Source organism: Bubalus bubalis, chromosome 7 (assembly GCF_019923935.1).
Source record: "Bubalus bubalis isolate 160015118507 breed Murrah chromosome 7, NDDB_SH_1, whole genome shotgun sequence".
NCBI classification, from domain to species: Eukaryota; Metazoa; Chordata; class Mammalia; order Artiodactyla; family Bovidae; genus Bubalus; species Bubalus bubalis.
This window is the reverse complement of record NC_059163.1, coordinates 77,012,145-77,036,271: the sequence shown is the minus strand read 5'-3', so window position 1 is coordinate 77,036,271 and position 24,127 is coordinate 77,012,145. Positions and strand designations below refer to the sequence as shown.

At 39.3% G+C, this 24,127-nt stretch overlaps 1 protein-coding gene across 5 annotated transcripts in view; it reads right to left on the bottom strand.

The window, feature by feature from the left end:
- KCNIP4 (potassium voltage-gated channel interacting protein 4) overlaps positions 1 to 24,127 on the bottom strand; it is a 1,300,658-nt gene that overhangs the window by 94,199 nt on the left and 1,182,332 nt on the right. For all 5 annotated transcript variants that reach the window (XM_025290631.3, XM_006063269.4, XM_006063272.4 and 2 more), the window contains one exon: positions 14,106 to 14,230. In XM_025290631.3, the coding sequence (XP_025146416.1) occupies positions 14,106 to 14,230 (125 nt within the window). The remainder of the gene's footprint in view (positions 1 to 14,105; positions 14,231 to 24,127) is intronic.

Here is a 24,127-nt window from a genome sequence, read left to right as displayed (position 1 = left end):
GGTGGCTCAGACAGTAAAGCGTCTGTCTACAATGTGGGAGACCTGGGTCCGATCCCTGGGTCGGGAAGATCCCCTGGAGAAGGAAATGGCAATCCACTCCAGTACTATTGCAAGGGTCATCCACTTTAAAGTCAACTGACTGTAGATGTTAATCACACCTACAAAAATAGCTTCACAGCAACATCTAGACTGGTGTTCGAGGAAACAATCAAGCACCAAGGCCTAATCCAGTCAACAAACAAAAATTAACCATCACACTTTCCAGGTCCCCTATGCCCACATACGGGTCTCACTCACAGAATTCTGTCTGTCTCCTTCATGAAATATACCACAATTTGCCCTTAATTATTTTTTACCTTTCTTATTAACTACATCCTTCTTACACCAAACTCTAATGTTGAAAACAATTCTCTTTTATTCATAAATACATATCTAATATTAGCAAAGTACCTGGCATATAGTGAGTATCCAGTAAATGATTAGTGCTTCAGACATGTTTATGGAAAGTATTTACAACTGGGAGGAGCTTGAGATGAGAAGTTTTGACTCAATCTCCTAAAATTCTATGGGAGTTGGAATGTCATAAATTAAGCATAATTCATTAGAATGGGCATAGTTAAGGAAATTACTGATTCTGTCTCATTTTCTTTTGACATTCCTTTGTAGTTCTCTGAAGCTAAATTATTCAGCACAGATTTCTGAGAATATATAATCTAACACACTCAACTCAAATGTAGCATTGAAAAGACAAAGTTTGGCCACGTTTTATTTTAATGAAGATTTGAATGCCTGCCAGGATCACTGGAATAATTGCCATTTGGGTTTATATTAATGAACACACTGAAGTGGAATTGTAAAAAATGGAAAAAGATATGACTTTATGGGGTTGGTTAACCACTAGCAACTTGCAGTGATGAATGGTGCCCTGGATTTGTTGTTAGTTTTAGCCACAAGACACCCAAAGTTGCACAGCAGGCTCTTTAAGGAACATGTACTGAATTTGAAAAAATTATTTATTGGGCTCCCAGTGATTTATTTGTATGAATTAATTAGTTCATCCAAAGAGATGAGAAAGAGTAATACTGTTAAAGTTGATCCACATAGCATCTTACCACCACCCTGTGCTTGGGTTCTGGGTCATGAAGACTGGGTTTCTTGTACAACAAATAGTATTCATAAACCCTTCGAGGAAGCAGCTCCTGAACTTGCTGTATATTCATTTCTGATACTGTGCTAAGTGAAGTAGCAAGCCTTGACACACTCAGAAGACAGACTATTATTATTATTTTTAAAAATTCTTGATGCCTCAAGGGATATGTGAGTTTAAGGTCAGTAGACACATGACTCCCAGACTAAAAAACTTTATCTCAGGAGGATTAATTAAACTAACTTGAGAAATCTGTAGGATTCTCTAGAAAAATTCAGTAGAGTATTTTATTGATTTTTGCAGAGTACTGGTTGTTCTTCTAAACCAAATTCTCCCTCTATCCACATACACTGCTATCCAGGTAGAGATGACATTTCTTTGCTTCCCCTGACAGTTTATGTGGCTACTGAGCCCATGGGATGTAATGAGAGTGACATACATACACACATATATATACACATATATCTTTCTTGTTACGTCTAACTTGGCACAATCACCTGCCCCTGTCTATGGATCTTTCATCTTCTCTCAGGATAGTAACATGAAAATGACCTAGTTTACGCAATGCAGATGGGGCCAGTAGCCCAGCCAAGGGATGCAGGGCAATGTGCTGGAAGGAACCTGGATCCTTGAATGTCCTGATGAAAGAAAATTTCCCCATCAGCCTGGACCAGCCCTCCTGTGACTTGAGAGAAAAATAAAATTTGATCTTTTGTTGTGGGAAAAAATCTAGAAGATTTTGGAAGTGCTTCTAGGAAATATTTGCTTTCTATGAGAGTTGCTCTTATGCAAATTGTTTTTTAAAATTACGTGCATCTCTAGGTTGCACTTTATGTTTAAAACATTGCAGTTTATGTTACATCATTTGATTTTTCACAAAATCTCAGTCAGGATGTCATTAGGAGAAATACTATGTCAGTTTCTCCAATAATTCAAAACAGAGTGAAATCAAACAAAAACAAAGTGCACTCTTTCCCAGTGTGTCCTTAGGGCAAGGTGCGGGCAAAGACATCTTAGGGAAGAGCTTCTAGACAGTACCATGATTCAGAGAGACAGCAGGATGACGGTGTTGCTAATGATAATAATAATGATGGGAGTAATGATCATAAACCTGCTTTTGGATTGTCATCACGTGACAGGTTCTGTCTCTGTGTTTTACCTCCATTATCTTTGCAAAACATCTGTGAAATGATGTTTCTCCAGTTTTGCAGATGACCTAAGTGAAGCCCAGAGAGGTCAAGTCTTGCCCAGTGGCAACCAGAACTGGCAACCAGAAATAGTCACATTGACATTTTACTCCAGAATATGTGCAGTTTTGTGCAGAGATGAGTTACCTCTGCAGGACTGAGAGTGCTATCCTTAGAGAACTTTGCTTGCAAGGTTGACCAGGAGACTGGGAGCCCATATGGTCATGCAGGTGAAAAATGGTAGCTGTATGTGTGTGAAGAAGCAACCGTGTAGAAGAGAAGGAAGGGGTAGATATGAGATATGAAGACTGGACAACTGACTGAACGTGGAGATGAATCAGAGGCAGGAGCTTCTAAGGGAAGAGTTCAGAAAGATATTTGAGTTTCTAGGTGACCAGACCAATGGAGAGAACATTTATTGAGAAAAGATAGGTTTAGGAGGCAAAGATCAGTTAAATATCTTGCATATGTATTTCACTTAATGAAAGCAAAAACTATTATTTAGATATTATATGGATGATACAGAATGAATTTTATCTGTGATTAAGGTCTAATACTTTAATTCCAAAATAAATTTCTGAGTGGTACCATGAGCCAGATGCCTGGAATTATGAGTGGAGAATATTGAGGTGCATCAAGCTCAGGACATGGTCTTTAGGAAGCTCACAGATTAAACAGAAATAAGAGTCTTAAGTCTACTTTTTATTTCTTTTTTTTTCTCGAGTTCTAACTTTTGTTTGTTTGTTTATTTACTTTCATAGAGGGAGAGGGGGAATGCTGGGTAGAGTTGTTATGGCTCTTCAAGGGTAAATCCCTCTTTGAAACAAGGATGGAATATCATGCAATCCTTAAACTGCTGCTTTCCCTATGGGGACTCCCAAACAAACAAAGAGGAGCCTGAGAGTTGGAAAGTCAACCCACTAGACTGAAGTGTCCCCAAACAGGGAACTTCTGGTCAACATGGATATAATGGTTACTTGAAAGTAAAATTAAGTGTTCATGATTAATTATTCATTGTCAGCTAAAAATAATTAATCTTTAGGATATATGTCAAAAGAATCTACCCCTGCTTCTGCCACACCCACATAAATACATGCCTATAAAAATTATCTAGAAGAATAAAGAAGAAAATTAATAGTTACCCCAGCAAGGTGGAATGGAGAGCTGATTGTAGAGATTGTAGATAGGACAGTTACATATTTCAATTTACACCCTGTTTGCATGGCATCTTATTAGGTTAAGATAGAAAAGAAACAAACCAGGAAGCATTCAGTTGCCCAAGTATATATGTCACATAAATGCATGTTTAATGCAATATATTTGATATCACAGGTCTACCTTATGGATTTTAGTTACCCTAGTACTTAGAAGAATGAGAGGGAAATACTAAAGGACTTTAAAGTCTATTTTTCACATTTTAAATGAAAGGGATTATGCAGAACATTTCTCATCATCTTCTCATTTATATCAGTATTAATGTCCTGAATCTTCAAATTAAAATTTGATGCCCCGAGAGGCTATCTGCTCATGGTGAGAAATGGCAGTTGAAAGGTTTGATCCCAGAAGAGCACACGGACCATGCCGGACTTGGGAGTCAGAAGGACAGCCATGTTTATCTGCTCAGACCTGTAGACAACCTTCTCCTCAGGAAGCCCTGCTTCTTGGAAGTCTGACAGAAAACTCTGCTAGGGCATAGAAAATAACATTTTCAATGTTCTTATACCTTGAATCTAAAGTACATGAGTAATACTTTGCACTTAAGGAAGAGTTTTATCTCACTCTTTCAAGAGCTGTACAAAACCAATTATTACCCACCTCCCTTCATGATTGGAAGGGAAGATCTTAATCCCTAATTTGCTGACAGGGAAACAGAAGCTGCCAGGGATGAATTGATTTGCTGAAGGTCACACAATCCGTCTATGAAAGCCTCAAGAATAACTCTGAGGGCTTGTGACAAAAGAGAAATTGCCTCATACAATTAGCAGCTGATTTTTCTACCCTAATCACCTGATTCCACTCTTTTCCAGGCATGTACAAAACTCCCAGCTTCTCCCTCTCCACCATAAATGGGATTTAGAGCTTTTAATGTTCATGTTCTTTGTAAAAAAATGTAGATCTCTATAATTTCACCCTCAGTTCCCTTAATCTATTTTTAAAGTGCAGAAGTTCTCAAATCCTTCGAGAAGGGTGGGGATGCCCCATCAAAGAATTCTCTCCTGCTGGTTCATTTGCTATTACATCAAATCTTTTGTAGAAATCAGGGGGAAAGGCTAGTGTTACTTTTGGGAAAAATACGTAAGATGTCTGGACTGCAGGCATAATATTGAGGGTGGGATTAACTGTGCTTGAAAGTTACTTCAGACTGAATTTAGCCATTTTAACCCATAGCGGTTCCTCTTTCCTCACAAACGCCACTGTGATGGACACCATGCAAGTGTGACTCCCTACAAATCATGCCCTTTTTTATCCCTTTGCCTTGAGTTTTGGGATGTGCAAGGGTGATGGGAGATGTTAGGTCCATGATTATGTTACTTTAAATAAGACTCTGATTTAGTAGAGTAAAGAGACTCTCTTACTGGCTTTGAAGAAGTTAGCTTTCATGTTATGAAAGGGCCATTGGTAAGGGACTACAGACAGCTGCTAGGACAGTGGTCCCTAACCTTTTTGGCATCAGGGATTGGTTTCATAGAAGACGATTTTTCCACAGACCGGGGGTGGGGGGGGCATGGTTTCAGGATGATTCCCAAAAGAGGTGAGTAACCTAGATCCCTTGCATGTGAAATTCATAGCAAGGTTTGAGCTCCTATAGGAAAAATCTCAGGCAGTAATGTGAGTGAGTGATGGGAAGTGGCTGTAAATACACATGAAACTTCATTCACCTGCCTCCGGCTGTTTAGTCCAGATCCTAACAGGCCATGGACTGGTACCATTCTATGGCCCAGCATCACGGACCCCTGCCCTAGGAGATGAGTGGTCCCAGGTTGACAGTTAGCACAAGAGTGAGGACCTCAGAAATATAATCACAAGGAAACAAACTCTGCCAACAACCATATGAGCTTAGATGAGGGCTCTTAAATCCAGAAAGAACCGTAGCTTTACCAATAATTGAATTATAGCCTTATGAGGTCCCAAGCAGAAGACCCAATTAAGTCATTTTTGGACTCCTGACCTTCAAAACTGTGAGATAATGAATGTGCATTTCTCTAAGTCACTAAATGTGTGGTTATTTATTGCACACAGTAGAAAACTAATATAGACATCTTGTACTTTTAGACATAAAGAATATTAACACAACATTTTTAGGGAAGAATGACATTTACAAGTATTAAAGTGATACCTTAAAGATGTATTTGAATTTAAAAGATACTTTGACCTATTAAAATTCAAAATAGTGAGAGAAAAGGAAGCAGGGAAAGACTTGGAACAGGAAGTAGCCAGGTGTCCAAAACATATTAGGTCTAACTAGTTGCAAATATCTTTCATCCTGTGCCTTGAAAAATGGGAAGAATATGCTGTAAATTATTAATTAATGAGAGGAAATGTCCAAAAGGCATAGCCATATGAAAAATTAATGCTCAGAACACCATTCATTATCACCTAGTGTTGACTGAAATTATGCTTGATTTTGAAAGAGAACAGCAAAGCAAGTTTATGAGTTATGTATACAGATTCTTGTATGACCTTCTAGGTCAGTTTTTTTTCAAATACAACTTTCTGTTAGCAGTCTATTAAAATGGGATTTTTAAAAAATTAAGACTTTAAAAAAAAGATTAGTAAGCATCAGCCGAGGTTTAACTGAATCAGGGTCATCTGAGGTAAGACCACTTACACACACCATCCCACACACCAAAGGCTTAAGATTCCAAGTAGTCAGTTTAACTATTAATATTTGCCATTATCGGGCTCATCACAAAGAGGCCAACTCAGTGTGTGATAGAAGCAACTTTATGGCTACAATCTTATACATCTTGTTCAGTGGTTCTCAAACTTGGCTGCACATTATAATTACTTGGAGAGCTTTATAAATCCTGATGCTCAAGCTTCTTCTGGGAGCAATTATATCAGAATTACCAAGCATAGTACCAGTTATTTGTATTTTTTAAAGTTCCCTAGATGACTGTAACATGAAATTGCTGATGTGTAGCTAACACCTTGCATCTTTCCACATACTTTTTAATATATAATTATGTAGCTCAAAACCCAAAACCCTGGTGGGGGGTATTTGGGTCAACCATGACTGCCCCACTTTGATGGAACATAAAACTGAAGTTGACTGTTTAGGGCCACACTATAATAATTCTTTTTTGCTGAACTTCATGTTTACTATCTTAATTTATTAAAAAAAACCCTCCAAAACATCAAAACAAGGCAAAGTCCATGTAATGAAGTTACATTATCCCGATTTGTAAAGATGAGGACAGAGAGACCGCTGATTCAAAGGGATCTCCCTAAACAAATCAGATATGGACCTGAGTCTGAGTGACAGACACCAATGTTTCTGGTGTTTGAACTGTACTTGTGATTCTCAATGTGTGGTCCCCAGACCAGCAGCATCAGCATTGCTTTGAAACATATGAGAAAGGCAAATTTTCCACTCCAATCTCAGACCAACTAAATCAGAATCTTTCAAACTGGGGTCCAGCAATCTGTTTTAATAAATCCTTTATGTGATTCCTGGCACAGTAAAGACTGAGAAGCACTGTACTGTATTCTTCATTTCTGTCAGTAGCCTGCTTTTGAAGACCCAGTTTAGCATGTGGTAAGAGAAATTAAAATGTGGGGATAAGATATGGTGAGGGGCTAATGAATTCTCTCACTATCTTCCTTTACTCCCATTTCCCATTTAAATTAACAATATATTTTGGAGAAATGCTATCAGATATATAGGATTGGGAAAAGACTGGGTGGGGGGCACTCGTGATGTTTACTTTCAGGGATGTTCAACTACTTTCATATAAATAACAGCTGTTTTAAGATGTTGATGAATAGTTTATCCTTTTAATCAAAATACAAGAGTTTTAAAAGGTTTCATTAAAAGTGAGTATCTTGGGTCTTTACCCTTCTATTCTACACACACTGAGGATGGCACGCTGACCCCTTCAACACCAGGCTCCTCGCCTGGACTGAGGATCATTGGCACTGCATTGGCATCCTGCTGGTGAGAGCCTGATTCTAAGATAGAATGTGTGAGAGTGAGGGGTAGAGATAGGGACAGACACGCAGACAGAGGGAGGCATCTATCTCTAGGACTGACCAGGTGAAGCCCATTCCTCACCGTCTGATCCCAGCCTAGGCTGGCTCCAGAGGCCAAGGCTCTCATCACACTTGTTTGCACCATTGTCTTCAGTCTGGGTCCCCGCCCACCCCACCATGAGTTCCTTGAGGACCCTTTCCCTCATGAAATGTTCCTGTGGGCACGAAGTCTGGAAAGCACTGGTCTGGGAGTCTGGTGCCCCACAGGCGCTCAGAACATGTTTACCATCTTATGAGTGATGATAAGGTTGAAGACAGCATGGTCTCAGGGTAAGTTGAGATAATCTGCTGTGAAGAACAGTACACAAAGGTACCAGTAGCTGCAGAAGGACTTGTGGTAAGACTGTATATTTCTGCCTCCCAACTCCACATATTGCTGAAGCAATAGGTGAACTGTGAACTTCCAGTTGTTCAAGCTGGTTTTAGAAAAGGCAGAGGCACCAGAGATCAAACTGCCAACATCTGCTGGATCATCGAAAAAGCAAGAGAGCTCCAGAAAGACATCCATTTCTGCTTTATTACCAAAGGCTTTTATGCCGAAGCCTTTGATTGTGTGGACCACAATAAACTGTGGAAAATTCTGAAAGAGATGGGAATACCAGACCACCTGACCTGCCTCTTGAGAAACCTATATAAAGGTCAGGAAGCAACAGTTAGAACTGGACATGGAACAACAGACTGGTTCCAAATAGGAAAAGGAGTATGTCAAGGCTGTATATTGTCACCTTGCTTGTTTAACTTCTACATCATGAGAGCACATCATGAGAAACGCTGGCCTGGAAGAAGCACAAGCTGGAATCAAGATTGTTGGGAGATATATCAATAATCTCAGATATGCAGATGACACCACCCTTATGGCAGAAAGTGAAGAGGAACTAAAAAGCCTCTTGATGAAGGTGAAAGAGGAGAGTGAAAATGTTGGCTTAAAGCTCAACAGTCAGAAAACTAAGATCATGGCATCTGGTCCCATCACTTCATGGGAAATAAATGGGGAAACAGTGGAAACAGTGTCAGACTTTATTTTTGGGGGCTCCAAAATCACTGCAGATGGTGATTGCAGCCATGAAATTAAAAGATGCTTACTTCTTGGTAGGGAAGTTATGACCAACCTAGATAGCATATTAAAAAGCAGAGACATTACTTTGCTAACAAAGGTCTGTCTGGTCAAGGCTATGGTTTTTCCTGTGGTCATATATGGATGTGAGAGTTGGACTGTGAAGAAAGCTGAGCGCCGAAGAATTGATGCTTTTGAACTGTGGTGTTGGAGAAGACTCTTGAGAGTCCCTTGGACTGCAAGGAGATCCAACCAGTCCATTCTAAAGAAGATAAGTCCTGGGTGTTCTTTGGAAGGAATTATGCTAAAGCTGAAACTCCAGTACTTTGGCCACCTCATGCAAAGAATTAGCTCATTGGAAAAGACTCTGATGCTGGGAGGGATTGGGGGCAGGAGGAGAAGGGGACGACAGAGGATGAGATGGCTGGATGGCATCACTGACTTGATGGACGTGAGTTTGAGTGAACTCCAGGAGATGGTGATGGACAGGGAGGCCTGGAGTGCTGCAATTCATGGGGTCGAAAAGAGTTGATACAACTGAGTGACTGAACTGAACTCCACATTGGAGAATGTTCTAATATAGAAGGAGTAGCTGATGGTTCAGGGGAGAGGAGTGAAAATTGCAGGAGCAAAGTCCCTGAGAAAGTTTTAATAAAAGGCACGAGATCCTGAACAGACATGAGGGACTGAGTGCTGTTAGGATCATGTATGCAGAAGGGATGTTAAAGAATGCCTGGTCAAAGACAGGTAGATTAGGCTTGGAAAGTTCTGAGACGTCTAACCTGATTACTTGCAACTTCTTCATGAATTATTGCAGGTTGTTCATTAGAATGCAGGAAGTTTGCTAGTGATTGTGGAGGAGTAATATAGTAGTATAGGTAGGATGACAGTAAAGGTTGGAAGCAATTCTTTCATAGTCCTTAACTTAAGATAAATAATTTAGTATGATCACTTCATGACAAATAGATGGAGAAATAATGAAAACAGTAAGAGACTTATTTTCTTGGGCTCCAAAATCACTGCTGATGGTGACTGCAGCCATGAAATTAAAAGACACTTGCTCCTGGGAAGAAAATCTATGACAAACCTAGACAGCCTATTAAAAAGCAGAGACATACTTTGCTAACAAAGATCTGTATAGTCAAGGCTATAGTTTTTCCAGTAGTCGTGTACAGATGTGAGAGTTGGACCATAAAGAAAGCTGAGCAATGAAGAAATGATGCCTTCAGACTGTGGTGTTGGAGAAGACTCTTGAGAGTCCCTTGGACTTCAAGGAGATCCAACCAGTCTATCCTAAAGGAAATCAATTCCAAATATTCATCGGAAGGACTGATTCTGAAGCTGAAGCTCCAAGTACTTTGGCCACCTGATGCAAAGAGATGACTCACTGGAAGACCCTGATGCTGGGAAAGATTGAAGTCAGGTGGAGAAGGGGATGACAGAAGATGAGATGGTAGGATGGCATCACGGACTCAATGGACATGAATTTGAGCAAACTCCAGGAGACGGTGAAGGACAGGGAAGCTTAGTGTGCTGCAGTCCATGGGATGGCAAAGAGTCAGACAAGACTGAGTGACTAGACAACAACAACCTAGTGTTGGACAACCTCTTGTACTGGGCTATGAGTTGTTGCAGGAATAGAACTTGACTTACTTTCCTGTGTTATCACACAAGTAATACATTTATCATCCCTCCACATGACATGCCAACATTTACAGGACTCAGTCATTTCCAGAGAAGCTTTGGGATTATTGGAATATCTGACATGGAGCTAAATGTTATGCAATTAATTTATTTACTTATATCAATTTTAACAGCTTTATTGGAATATAATTTACAAATCATACAATAGACTCCTTGAACATGAATATGCCAGTGATATTTAGTATATTCACAAAAGTGTGGCCACCATCAACACAACTTAAGAATTCTTAAGACTGTTTTAATCATCCAAATGAGAAACCCTGATGCCACACCCCTACAAATGCACTGTCTGTCAATCTTTTCTCAGCATTTTACATAAATGCAATCATACTTTATATTGTTCTTTATGACTGGCTTCTTTGACTTAAAAAATATTTTAAAGGCTCATCCATGACGTATTTCATTTTTTATTATTGTTGAAAAAATTTGATTGTATGAATGTAGCATATTTATTTATCCAGTTTTCAGTTCATGAATATTTCTATTGTTTGCACTTATTGGCAATTATGATTAATGCTACAGTGAACATCATATACAAGTTTTTTTTGAGTATACATACGTTTTTATTTCTTTGGGAGTATATACCAAGGAGAGGAATTTCTGGGTCATATGGTCACTCTTATTTAACTTCTGAGAACCTGCCATATTGTTTTGGAAAGCAGCTGTACCATTTTATACTCCAACCAGCATTGTATCTGGCTTCCAACTTCTCCACACTTGTTTTTATCTGTTTTATTGTAGACATCCCAGTGAGTATATAGTGGTATCTAATTGTGACTTTGATTTTCATTTTTTTTGAAACTAATTATGTTCAGCACCTTCTCATGTGTTCATTGGCTATTTGTATATCTTCTTAGGATAAAGGTCTATTCAAGTCCTTTGCCCATTTTTAAATTGTGTTTCTTGATTTTGGATTGAGTTGTAAGATTTCTTTATATAGTATGGATACATATTCCTTATTATGTATATGATTTGCAAGTATTTTCTCCCATACTATAGGTTGTCTTTTCAAAAAAAGAATGAATATCTCAATTAGTGACATGGAAATGACTTTTTGATCTTAAGGACTTGAGATAATTGGTGTTCAGGAACCCAGTGGTTAATTTCCTTTCTCTGATGCTAAGCAGGTTCAGATTGCTGTCATTCTGTAAAATAAGAGTGTGCTGCTTTAAGGCCTCTCTTGCTGTATATTAGACCACATTTGAGTTGTACTCTGACTATAAGAAAATGAATGAAAATTAAAGGGTCACTCTTCTTTTATTTATCAGGGACATTGATTAGTAATATTTTGAGCAAACTATGAAGCCCATTCATTTAAAGAATTATATAAAATATGCTTTGGGCACATTCAGATCTTTTGGATATTTATCTCATGGGATGGGGTAAGGGAACAGAAAGATAATGAAGAGAGAAGATAAACATTAAAGACAAGAAGGAAGGGGAAGAAGTGAAAATAAGGAGACAAGAATTGACATGAAGAAGAGATAAAGGAACTAAAAGAGGAAGGAGAGATTGGAAGAATGAAGAAATAGAGAAGGGATCAGGAGGATAGGAAAAGATGAAAAGGGGTCAGGAAAAGAGAGGGAAGGGGAGCAAATAAAAAGAAGACAGGCAGGCAAAGAAAAAAATAAAACAAAGCGATGAAACAATGCAGACTTCAGAGCCTGGCCAATTTTTCATGAAGGGCCACTTGTAGAGGACAGACTGCAGAGATGCTGGCTCCGAAGGTTGATGATGGCAGTAATCGTGATTCCAATTTGCAACAAATGGTATGAAAGGCAGCGGGACCCCAAATGGAGAGCCCTACACTGAAGGCAGCGAAGTGATAACACAGAAGTAGTGGGGGAATGCAGGGATGCTGAGACGTTAGTTCTCTACTTGACAACCATTTGGCATCTGATGCGTATTCCACTGTTGCAAAGAAAAATAAAAAAAAAGCTTATTTATCACAAGATCTCTCATCTGGAACAAGGACGTTTGGATGTTCACAGGAATGCCTTTAAAGTTTTATTCTGTGATGAGCTTTAACTTAGCATTTACTTTTATCCAAGACTTGGTCGTTTTCATCTCTTCTCTTCCTCGTCCTCACCACTCAGTGGGTTGCTGCTGTCAGTGGTCAGTGCAACTGACTCATAGCCACTTCTTCCTCTCTCTGGTGTGGCTTCCCTGGTGGCTTAGACAGTAAAATGTCTGTCTGCAATGCTGGAGACCTGGGTTCGATCCCTGGGTTGGGAAGATCCCATGGAGAAGGAAAGGGCAACCCACTCCAGTACTCTTGCCTGGAAAATCCCATGGACAGAGGCACCTGGTAGGCTACAGTCCATGGGGTTCCAAAGAGTTGGACACGACTGAAAGACTTTACTTTACTCTCTGGTATAACCTAGGCATGACTAATAATTCTTGAGCCTAGTTTTCAAAGCCCCTTTCTCATTATGCCTATTTATTTGTGTGCATCATCTTGATAGATTATATATTACAATGTATAATATAAGTCCTGCTTGTGTGGGGTAAGCACCTAGTTCCATTGTATCTTCTTCCTCACCACCCTAGTTAATCCCCACAAAGGCTGTCAGAAGAACTGCATTTCAGAGAAGCAGTGGAAGGAAACATTTAGGAAGTGCAGGCAAAGAGAGTGGTGAGGAACAGAAATGGGATAGAGAAAGAGTCCATGGTTTCAGAGAGAATAATGGTGGAAAGTTGCATGCAATATGCATGTTGGATCATTATAAAAACATTCTGAAAAGGCAACTAGTTTTACAAATTCTCCAGGTAAATTTTTGTATGGATACCGTAGAAGAGGCAGGGTTTTTCATCTGCATGAGGTTGGACAGAGAGAGTATTGAGATGGACAGATTGAAAGAGGCTGGCATCATCAGAAATCTTGGGACACTATAGATTCCTACAGACCATGGAATGGGGACTGTAAGGGAGAAGATGTGAGGAGGAATCAAAGCAATTTCATCTAGTTCCCAAGGGGCACCTATAGCATGTGTAACTATGGCTTACATACATATAAGAGTGGAATACCTGTTGGGCTGCATATGCCATTTAATATAAGACCATTTACTACTTTGCAGGATGAATTACTTTCAAATAATTTCTTGACAGCAAGTGTTCTCTCCCTATTCATAACCAGCAGTATTTACCTTAATGCTAAGCACATAGCAAGGCATCCCTAAGACTGTGTGCTTGGCAGATTGCCCAGTCCACTTCTTGACTCTCACCCTTGCCCTTTGGTGTCCAAGGACAATCACAGCTCTTGAAGATGCTCCCCTCAGGAGGGAGCATGATAGATCTACCTGGATCATAGAGAACCAGAAACAGGGACCTACAGACACCTGTGGTCCAGAGCCATGGTTAACATGGTCTTTCAGAAACTATCAAACTTATCATGACTTTTCTCCAATGCCAGGAACAGAGTTTTTTGATGGGCCCCAATCTACACACAACTAAACTTATAGATGTTAGAGCTTATTGAAATTATGGCAATATAACTGAAAGGGAAAAAGAAAATCCTAACTAGGAATTGACTTGAGTAAACCTTTCTTCTGTACTCATTCTTGCTTGATTGTATGAGAGATAGTGTACCAAAGTGAATCAAAGTCCAAATGGACATCAACAATTTTCATATGTAGAAAAGATTGATAAGAAGTGTACATATGCTGAGATATCATAGAACTGCACATTTTCTACTTTTCCCTCTCATTTTTCAATGATCCTCTGAGAACTGTGTGAAAGCAGTCAGAAAGAAAGTTCTTACATTCTTAAATCCTCTGTAAAGAATCTGGAGCTCCTTCTTGGTAAATTTGCTCTGGGCTTCCAGAAGCTCGAGAGCCTCGGGCCGATGCCTGACAGTGGCCATTTCCAGTTCATCTTCCACGCTGTCTGTGGAGGAAAACCAAGGTCTTAAGAACAGTCACTGCTCACCAATGGGTATTCACAACAAACGAAAATGGAATGAAATGCTTACTGGATGCTTGTGACACGTCCACAGGAAGGATCTCACACTGCCAATAAAGGTCTTTATATTTCCCAGGATATACAATATTAAGCTAATTCTACAGAATAGTTTTTCAAACTTTCTAGTCATTAAACATCCCAATATGAACATTTTTACAATATAGATTGAAAAGTGTAAAAATTATGAACAATCTTAAAACCTCAAAACACATTTGAGGTTTTTAAGATATATATATATATATATATATATATATATATAGACTTATATATAGATACATATATACACACTCTTGTGACCCCATGAGCTGTAGCCCACCAGGTTCCTCTGTCTGTGGGATTGTCCAGGCAAGAATACTGGAGTGGGTTGTCATTTCCTTTTCCAGAGGATCGTCCTGACCCAGGGATTGAACCTGGATCTCCGACATTGCAGGCAGATTTTTTTACCAACTGAGCCACCAGGGAAGCCCTATATATACTAAGTACTAGTGATAAAAATGGAATTTTGTTTAATAACAGTCAGTACCACACTTGGATCATGCAACTATGAGGCAGGACTCCACTAATACACTCTGAAGATTCCATTAAAATCAAGTATTTTGCCAGGGGCTACAAATAGGTCCATCAGATTAGGTGCTGAATTGAGTGAAGGACTCCACTGCTGGTTTGACGGCATAAACCCAGCCTTCACATGGGAAGGACTGGAGCCAAGGGGAGCTTCTGACTACACCCCACTGTGCAGCCAAGGGAATCCATACTTATGGATAAATGCTAAAATATTGTACTTTGCTTTGTGAATTATATATACATATAATTTCCCAAAGATTCTCTACACAAAAAAAGAATTTTGTGTCCATGTAAACTTGGGAGAGTCTGTTAAGTTTAATGCTGTTTCAGAGCAAAGCACTGGAGAATTTTCAACAGAGTTCTATTTAACTTCATTTAACCCATTGACCTCAAACGGTATTTGTCCATTGAACCCCTTCTCTCCACAAGGAACCTCTGCTAAAATCTTCATATGGAATTAAGGAATAAGTGAATCAAGAAACAAATTATGTTGCCACTAAAGTTTCCCTTCCTCTGGAGCCCTTTGAACCTTAGCTGCCTTCTGGAAAATTGTTTCTCAAACTGAGGTTAGTGGACAGTTGGTGGATCTTGAATGTCTTGTTTGGAATTACAATGTTCTCTATGCATTTTTCTGAGAAACATAGCCTGGGCAAAAGTAGAGGAAATTTTAATTAGATTTTCTGAGCAGTCTCTCAATCATAGCATAACCTCCTTTGGACCCAATGACCCTTCCATTGGAAAGAAACAAGACAGAACATTAATTTCTCAACCTTTGCAACCACACAGCAAGCTGAACCACACTATCAACCTGGTTTCTCCCTCCAGCTGATGCAGATTTACAGATGTGCTGAGACTGAGACAAAAGACCCAGAGGATCAGTGTAAGTGAACTAAGTGTGATGATGAGCATCACATGCAGTATTCAAAGCATCACACTTGAAGAGTCTGCCTGCGGACTCTCGTTTACTTAGCTGACTGGTACCTCACTTCTTAATGACTCCTACTTGCCAAAGGGCTGTTTTTATTTCTAGAAGGCTGACAAGCTCTAAAAACATACCTGAAATCATCAGCAATCACCAGCATATGATAAGTTATAGCAGCAGCACCACCTAACCTAATCAAGACTCAGATTCCTGGAGGCAAACTCTGCAGAGAGCACAACATGACTCCAAAAAGGACTGGAAATTCACAGTGTGACTCAGCTACTGTTTAAAAGCATGTGCTTTGGTTGTTTTTTTTTAAACTGACTGTGCTGTGCTTAGTCGCTCAGCCCTGTCCAACTTTTGTGACCCCATGGACTGTAGCCTGCCAGGCTCCTCTGTCCCTGGGGATTCTCCAGGCAAGAATACTAAAGTGGGTTGCCATGACCTCCTCCAGGGGACCTTCCCAACCCAGGGATTGAACCCAAGTCTCCTGCAATGTAGGCAGATTCTTTACCAGTTGAGCTACCAGGGAAGCCCTTTCAATACACTACTTAGAATTCATTAAGTCCCAAGAGATGGGCTAGGTGCTCTGCTGATATAATTCTAATGCTCATAATAACTCCACGATGAGATAGAACTGTCCGTTTTTTACATAGTCGGATAATGAGTCACATAGAGGTGAAGAAATGTGTGTCCCAGTGTCACATAGAAGAAGAGACAGGGGTTGAATTTATACCCAAGTTTTCGATGCCAAACCTTTTTTTTTTTTTTTTTGCCAAACTCTCTCAATACCAAGAGAAATACCATTGATTAAAAGGAGCATTTTTTTCTCCTCTCCTTTCCTGCACTGTCAACTGAGAAGTGAACTAAATCCACCAGGTCCATTTCCTCCCTCCTGTTCTCTTTTTGTTGTTGTTCATTCGATAGGTTGTGTCTAACTCTGTGACCCCATAGACTGCAGCATGCCAGGCTTCTCTTTTTAATCTACTGCAATCTGACTTTCTGTTCTTGTTATGGGTTAAATTATGACCCCTCCAATATGACTGAATTTGGAAGTATGACCTTTAAGAACATAATTAAAGTTCAAAGATGTCATAAGGGTGGGGCCCTAATGCACTATGAACTGTTTCTTTACAAGAAGAGAGAAAGATAACAGGGATACACAGGCACAGAGGAAAGGCCACGTGAGGACTCGGTGAGAAGGCAGCCATCTACAAACCAAGGAGGGAGGCCTCAGGAGAAACCAACCTGGTTGGCACCTTGATTTTTGGACTTCCAGCCTCCAGAATTGTGAGAAGCTAATTTCTGTTGTTTAAACCACTCAGTCTAAGGTATTTTGTTATGGCAGCTGGAGCTAATATATGCACCTAAGTAACTTGTTCAAGTTCACACTGTCTCTAGCACCCTAAAGTCCAATTTTTTAAACATCCTGATGAGATTGTTAAAAAGAACCTCCATCCTCCAGAGAGCTTTTGCTCTAAGCCTGGCATATTTTATGTCATTTGAATACCAACAAAAAATCGTGTGAGACACATATCATTGTCTTTATCTTACATGGAACAGAAAAGGACTCACCGAGATTTGAACCTGATGTGAACAGCCGACTCATTGGAAAAGACCCTGATGCTGGGAAAGATTGACGGCAAAACAAGAAAAGGGCAGCAGAGGATGAGATGGTGGGTTGGCATCACTGATTCAGTGGAAATGAACTGGGGGTGAACTCCAGGAGATGGTGAGGGACAGGGGAGGCCTAGCATGCTGCAGTCAAAGAAGTGGACAGACTGAGCAACTGAACAACAACACAGAGATTAACTAACTCAACATCATGTAGCTACTAAGTGACAGAGTTGGGATTTGATCTCTGACTTTTCAATGTCAAAAGATCATGAGCTTAGTAATATGCTGTTTTAAGAGATAGCAACAGTTATATATATTAGTTAAAAATCTTGGAGACAAAGTATTTTAAATCAGAAACCAAGCAGCCAGGGAAAACTAGTGCTCTGGGAAAACATGCCTGGGTGCCTTGAGGAGATCACTGTGGTGGTGGCTGATGCCTTGCTGATTAGAAACACGTAGAATAAGGTTTGGAAGTGATGGGATCACAGAGCTGAAAAGAACCCAAAATGTTATTTGCTTTCCTATATTTTGTTGCTGTTCAGTTGCTAAGTCAAGCTGGACTCTGCTACCCCATGGACTACAGCCCACCAGGCTCTGGTGGGTTGTCTTCCACTATCTTCCTCTGTCTTCCACTATCTCCTGGAGTTTTATCAAACTGATGTCCGTTGAGCCGATGATGCTATACCTTCTTTACCAGTGAGAAATCTGGGGTCAGATAGGCTGGGTGGTTTATCTGGGCATAAAACAAGAAGCAGGTGGCACTCTGGTTCCCTAAATCATCTCGAGGCTTCTGCCAAGGTGTAACTATACAGGAGCCTTGCTGTCAGAGTAGCACTCCTTATTCAACAGTGCTTTTGCATCCTGACAAATTCAATACAACTAGTGTTTTAACTCATGTGTCTTCTAACAGATCTGTTTTTAATCAGATGACAGATTCCCAAACCCAGATACCCTTGAGCTTCTCTGTCTCTTTTTACTTTTTGTTCCTTAGACTTTAGTCTCTTAGGGCCAAGATGTCCTATGTCTGAGTCAACTGTCCCCTCAGGCCATGACACAGTTGGGCTAGAAATTGGAATTCAAATCACCTAGAAACAATAGTGAGTGTGTTAGTCTTTCAGTTGTGTCCAACTGTTTGTGACCCCATAACTGTAGCCCGCCAGGTTCCTCTCTCCATGGAATTCTCCAGGCAAGAATACTAGAGTGGGTAGCCATTTACTTCTCCAGGGAATCATGGCTACCCAGGGGTCAAACCCAAGTCTGCATTACAGGCAGATTCTTTCTTCTTAGCCACCAGGGAACAATAGTATGAGTTTTTTAAAATAGGTCTCTTTCTCTTATATCTTGCAACTTCTCTTAAACTACAGTAGAAGCTTATTACAGCCTGATTCATAATTACACAAATTTGACTCTATCCAAGGTTGAACCATATTCCCAGAAACTAACAATAGAACATCTTGCTTTACAAACAAATCTGAGTGTGAAGCCGGCCTTCCTCAGACACACATTTATAAACAAAGCTTGTAATACTGAAATAAAACCTTTTTATGAAGAATAATGTCACTTCTTCCAAGAAGTTGGTCCAGAGATGAGCCCTTGCCTTATCGTAGCAGGGAATATTGTGAGACTGTTGGCATGTTCTTCCACCTGAGACCTGCCAGACTACTGAATAGCCCAATGGCATCTAATTTGGCAGACTAAAAATGCTCCATTTAAAATGATGTGAGATCAATGAATAACTACTTGAAGCGTTCTAATCATAATGGGTCTATCAATAGAAGGTCCATTTTTCAATATAGCGTGACCCTTCTTTAAAAAACGTATCCATTTTTTATCATGAAAAATCACAAATACTAAAACTTACAATTCTGTCTGAGCTGAAATTGATTTGTCTAGCAAAAAATTCAACTGACTTGACTTATATTGCTTTAGCTCATTTATAAAAATATCTTCTGAGTCTTTGCACCTAGTGTTTGTCCTTTATTAAATTAGCTTTAAAGTGATCCGATCTGTATGGCAATAACATCATGATGAGGATGATTACCTTCTAAAATTACATTGTTATTAACTATTTTGAAGCTTCATCCAGTGACACATTGGAAGAGGATTTAACTAATTTTGCTCCAGGTTTTAGCTTTCTACTAAGAGATTCTGGAAGATTCTTTACTATAGCATTGGAAACTGATCCTGAGAACTTTCAGAATAAGAGGGAGATGCTTAGTATTCAAGTCTGATGTGTGTGTGCATGCTCAGACGCTTCAGTTGTATCCGACTCTTTGCAATCCACTGGACTGTAGCCCGCCAGGCTCCTCTGTCCATGGGATTCTCCAGGCAAGAATACTGGAGTGGATTGCCATGCCCTCCTCCAGAAGATCTTCCCCACACAGCGATCAAACCCATGTCTCCTGAGTCTCCTGCACTGCAGGTGGATTCTGTACTGCTGGGCCACCGGGGAAGCCCATTCAAGTCTGACCCATTGGGATAAAGATAAAGCTGCCTGGGAGGAGCTTTCCAAAGCTAATCTTCATGACAGCTATGTAATTTCTTTCTTCCCTCTCTCCTTTAAAAACCTGTTCAAGCATAGATAAGATGCCATATACTCAGCATTCCATTCTGTTCCTTAATTCCACGATTCCCAGTGCTCAAAGTGGCTGGAATTATAACCATTTGAGGAAACTTAGTTTTGGGGTTTCGGAGAAGGCAATGGTAACCCACTCCAGTACTCTTGCCTGGAAAATCCCATGGATGGAGGAGCCTGGTGGGCTGCCATCTATGGAGTCGCACAGAGTCGGACACGACTGAAGTGACTTAGCAGCAGCAGCAGCAGCTGTTTCTGGGGTTATGGAATTGGCTTAGGTTTGCACAGCAGGTGATAGCAAGTGAGCTGGGATGACACTTGGCCATCTTTCATGTTTTATCATTTAACTTCTCTGGATAGAGAGTTCAAACCTGGGTCAGGCCCTAAAGCCCCTTTTTACATTTGCCAACTTTAAATGCTTAATCTCAGGAAAGTGAAGGTTTGGGAGCCCTCTGGACTCTTCTTGTTTTCACAACCATTCACCCACACACCTAGTGGAAGCTATTTTCTGGTGCACAAGGAGAGTATAAATGCGATTATCTCGAAATTAATCATGCACAGCCCACAACAGAAAGCAATCTATCGATCTGAAGCAGTGTGGGGGTCATAGCACTTCCCAGAGCACCCTGAACAATTAGTACCCCCACATTTTTGTTAGCTGGACAAGCATTACTTCAATTCTGACCCTAAAAGCATGTTAGGACACAAAAAGCCCTTTATAATTAGCACTTTATCCTATTCATTATTCATATATCACATGGAAAATGAAAAGTATTGTGAAAATGGTCAATTATGTTGAATGTCCTCTGTTAGAGGTGGTTGTCGGCAATAACATTGCAGTTTCCATTCCAGGAGAACTTGAATTGCCTTGCAATTTCATGATTGAATTCAATCACTTATAAAACATCACTACTCAGAGGAAAATTGCTGGAGCTATTTCTCACAGCACTTATGAATGGATTGTCTCTACCTTATTTATAAACATAAATAACTCTTCAAACAAGCTTAGATTTTAAAATATAATCACCTAATTGGAATGCTTGTTATTAGTATGAACCATAATATTACCTTCAGTCATAAATAGCCCCTTTTGATAGGCGCTATTGTTCCATAGGTGGTAAGGTCTGTTTTTTTTTTTTTATTTTTTAGTAAACAAGGGAAATAAATATTGACAGTCATTATACACAGAGGAAAAAAAAGTCTACAATAGAAATCCTGAGGTAGGGGGAAAAGGAACAAGAAATGTGATTGAACTTATACATAAAGGTATACCCAAAAGGTAGATATACTAGTTTGGAAAGTCAACAGCTGAGACAGTCTATGATCAAAGAGAAAATTTAAAAAGCAGTGAAACAGAGATAAAAAATGATAGCCCATCATAATTCACTAAATTAAAAATGCCCCAATAAGTGTTTCTTCTGAACCTTGATAAACTTTCTCCTGTTTGTCCTAAAAGTCTAATAATAATAGCAAAGCACTTTTATAGCATTTGTTCTGTGCAAGCACTTTACACACAATAACTTATAAACTCCCCATCAGCATTCTCTGGATGTTATATTCTATTCTATAGATGAAGACACTGTCAGCAAGAGATTACGTAACTTGCTTCCAATCACACAGAAGCAAAGCCGGGGTATGAACTCTGGAAGGACCTGCTCCAGGATCACATAATTACTAGTCTGCTGTTCTGTCTCCTACAGAAAATGAGGGAAGATGATGCTCTACACATCTACTAATGTCACACCCAACCCAGCATCATAAAATTAGTAGCAAAAGGGCTTTACACAGAAGATAGAGTTATGTTAGAATTGAAAGTGATCTGGAATCCAGCCCCTCAACTGTATACATTTAAATAGAGAGTCTTAAATTTAGTGGTTGTAGACCAAGGGCTCTTGGGCACTTCAGTGACAACTGTTCCCATCCGCAGTGCATTCACATTCTAAGTTTCTGACTCCACCTCGGGAACAGGCTTGGATGTGGGAGGAGGGCCATTGACTAAAAGGAGCCCTGAGGCAGAGTAATAATATCTGACATCTGATGGCTAGCTCTTTGTAGGAAACGAAGTTATTTTCCTTTATTACTAAAGCTAAACGTCATGATTATTCTGCGCACAGGTATCATCACATCGTTTTTATAGATGAAGAAATCAATGTTGGAAGGAATGTTGTAACTTCTGAAGGACATATAACTTCATACATAACTTCTGGGATATATAAATAGGAAGTTATAGAGTCAGGACTTAACCTCAAGTTTACCGACTGTGAAGTCTAGAAGTAATGGCTGATTACCTGAGAACAAAGGAGGGAACATAAAATTGAAAAGGATCTTGAGTGTATTATAGCAAATCATAATTACAACAAAAGACTCAGGTATCAAATTATGATCTTTAATCATTAGGGAAAAAGCTTTCTTCATTTTACGTCGTTTCCAAAGTTAACGTGCAGGTGATACATTTCTAAAAGCTTCTTAATTAAAAATATTACATTTATAATGGGGAATGAGCATTTGGAAATTTTACTTATGCCAAATGTAATGCCCAATTCATAAGATGTTACTGTGTCACGTTAGAAGGTGGAAGGTAAATAAATGGAATTCATTATCTAGGGGAGTTAAAAGCAGTTTGTATAAGTTTAGTGATGATAAATTCTTGGCAGTATACTAGGAAAATGTTTTCAAGCTAATGTCTGTGATGGCAGTAATATTCTGCCATAAAACATTGATCCATCATGGCTGTGTTTAAAACAGAGTACTAGGAAGACTGAGCAGTGACCTAGGTTTTGTTATATTTCTTCTAGGTTTATGCTATGGATAATTTCTTGGTTCAAAGAAAGTTAGACTGTGTAGTCGACATATCAGCTGGACATTTGTTGTGTGACAAGGACAAGTTAGTAAAACATTCTGTGCCTGAGAGCTCCCATCTGTTCAGTGCTATAGAAATAAGCATAAAATTGTACCCAATATTAAAGCATAGGGTGACTCAGCATTAACTAAGATTATATTAGTTGCATAGTAACATAGTAAACACTCAATTGTAATGTTATTGTTAGATTTGTGTTAGTATTAATTACAATAACATCTGGTGTCACCCTTCACATGATAAAGCAAAATGGTATCTAGAACCCTTCATTCTAAGAAATTATTCAGTAGCTCTAAGTTTTTGTTTTTTCTTGAGTCTATTTCTCAATTCTGGCATGGACAATGTGTTTTACCACTTCAAGCTTTCATTTAAAAATCTCTAACTAGGGTTAACGTTTGTTCCAGTTTCAAAAAATTATTTTGAGAGATTGCTGCATACATTAATCGATCAATAAAGGAGAATATTATGATTATTAATAGTTATTGCATACTTCCTAGTGAGGCCTTATTCTAGAATCTTAAGGAATGAGGGTTCTGTTACTATACTTCATCAGTCTGAATTCCTTTTCTGACTCCTGCTAGCTGTATGACCTTAGGCACAGTGTATAGTCAGTTTATGCCTCAGTTTCTTCATGCACAAAAGGGGGACAATAATAGGACTTGACAAAGAACTAGCAAGAGGTTGAAATAAAATAATGTGCAAAGAGCATTTAAAACTAGAGCCTAGCAGATAGTGTTTAAAATATTATTATATTGTTTAATTATTAAAGAGTCTTTTGGGATGAGCATTATTTTGTCCATTTTAGATGGCTGAATTGAGGTATAGGGTCTTTGAAAAATTCATCCAAGAACACACAGCAAGGGTAATTCCATCAGTTGTCAAAGCCCTTGCCTTAAAACTTGCACCTTTTTTTTTTTTTTCTTTTTGCAGAGACTCAGTGCTGAGCAATTGTTAATCATGGGATCCACCAGAAATCACAGCTTCCTTGGGGACCTTTTATCCTCTTCCAGTTGGGTACTGACTAGAGAATAAGGACCATTTTTTTTGGAATGGAATTTGAGGCAATAGCTTAGCTTTATTGCTTGTCATTTCCTCCTACATACCTTATGACCTAATATCTAGGATAATTTACTATTGTGTGGACAAAGCTGCATTATCAACTTTAATCCTTTTGCTTACACTATCTCCTATACATGGATCTGCCTTTCTTCCTCCTCAACCTCTCTCTTTTTCTTGAAGGCTCAGCTCAGTGGGTTTCACAGAGAAGAGGCCTCCTCACATTTCCAT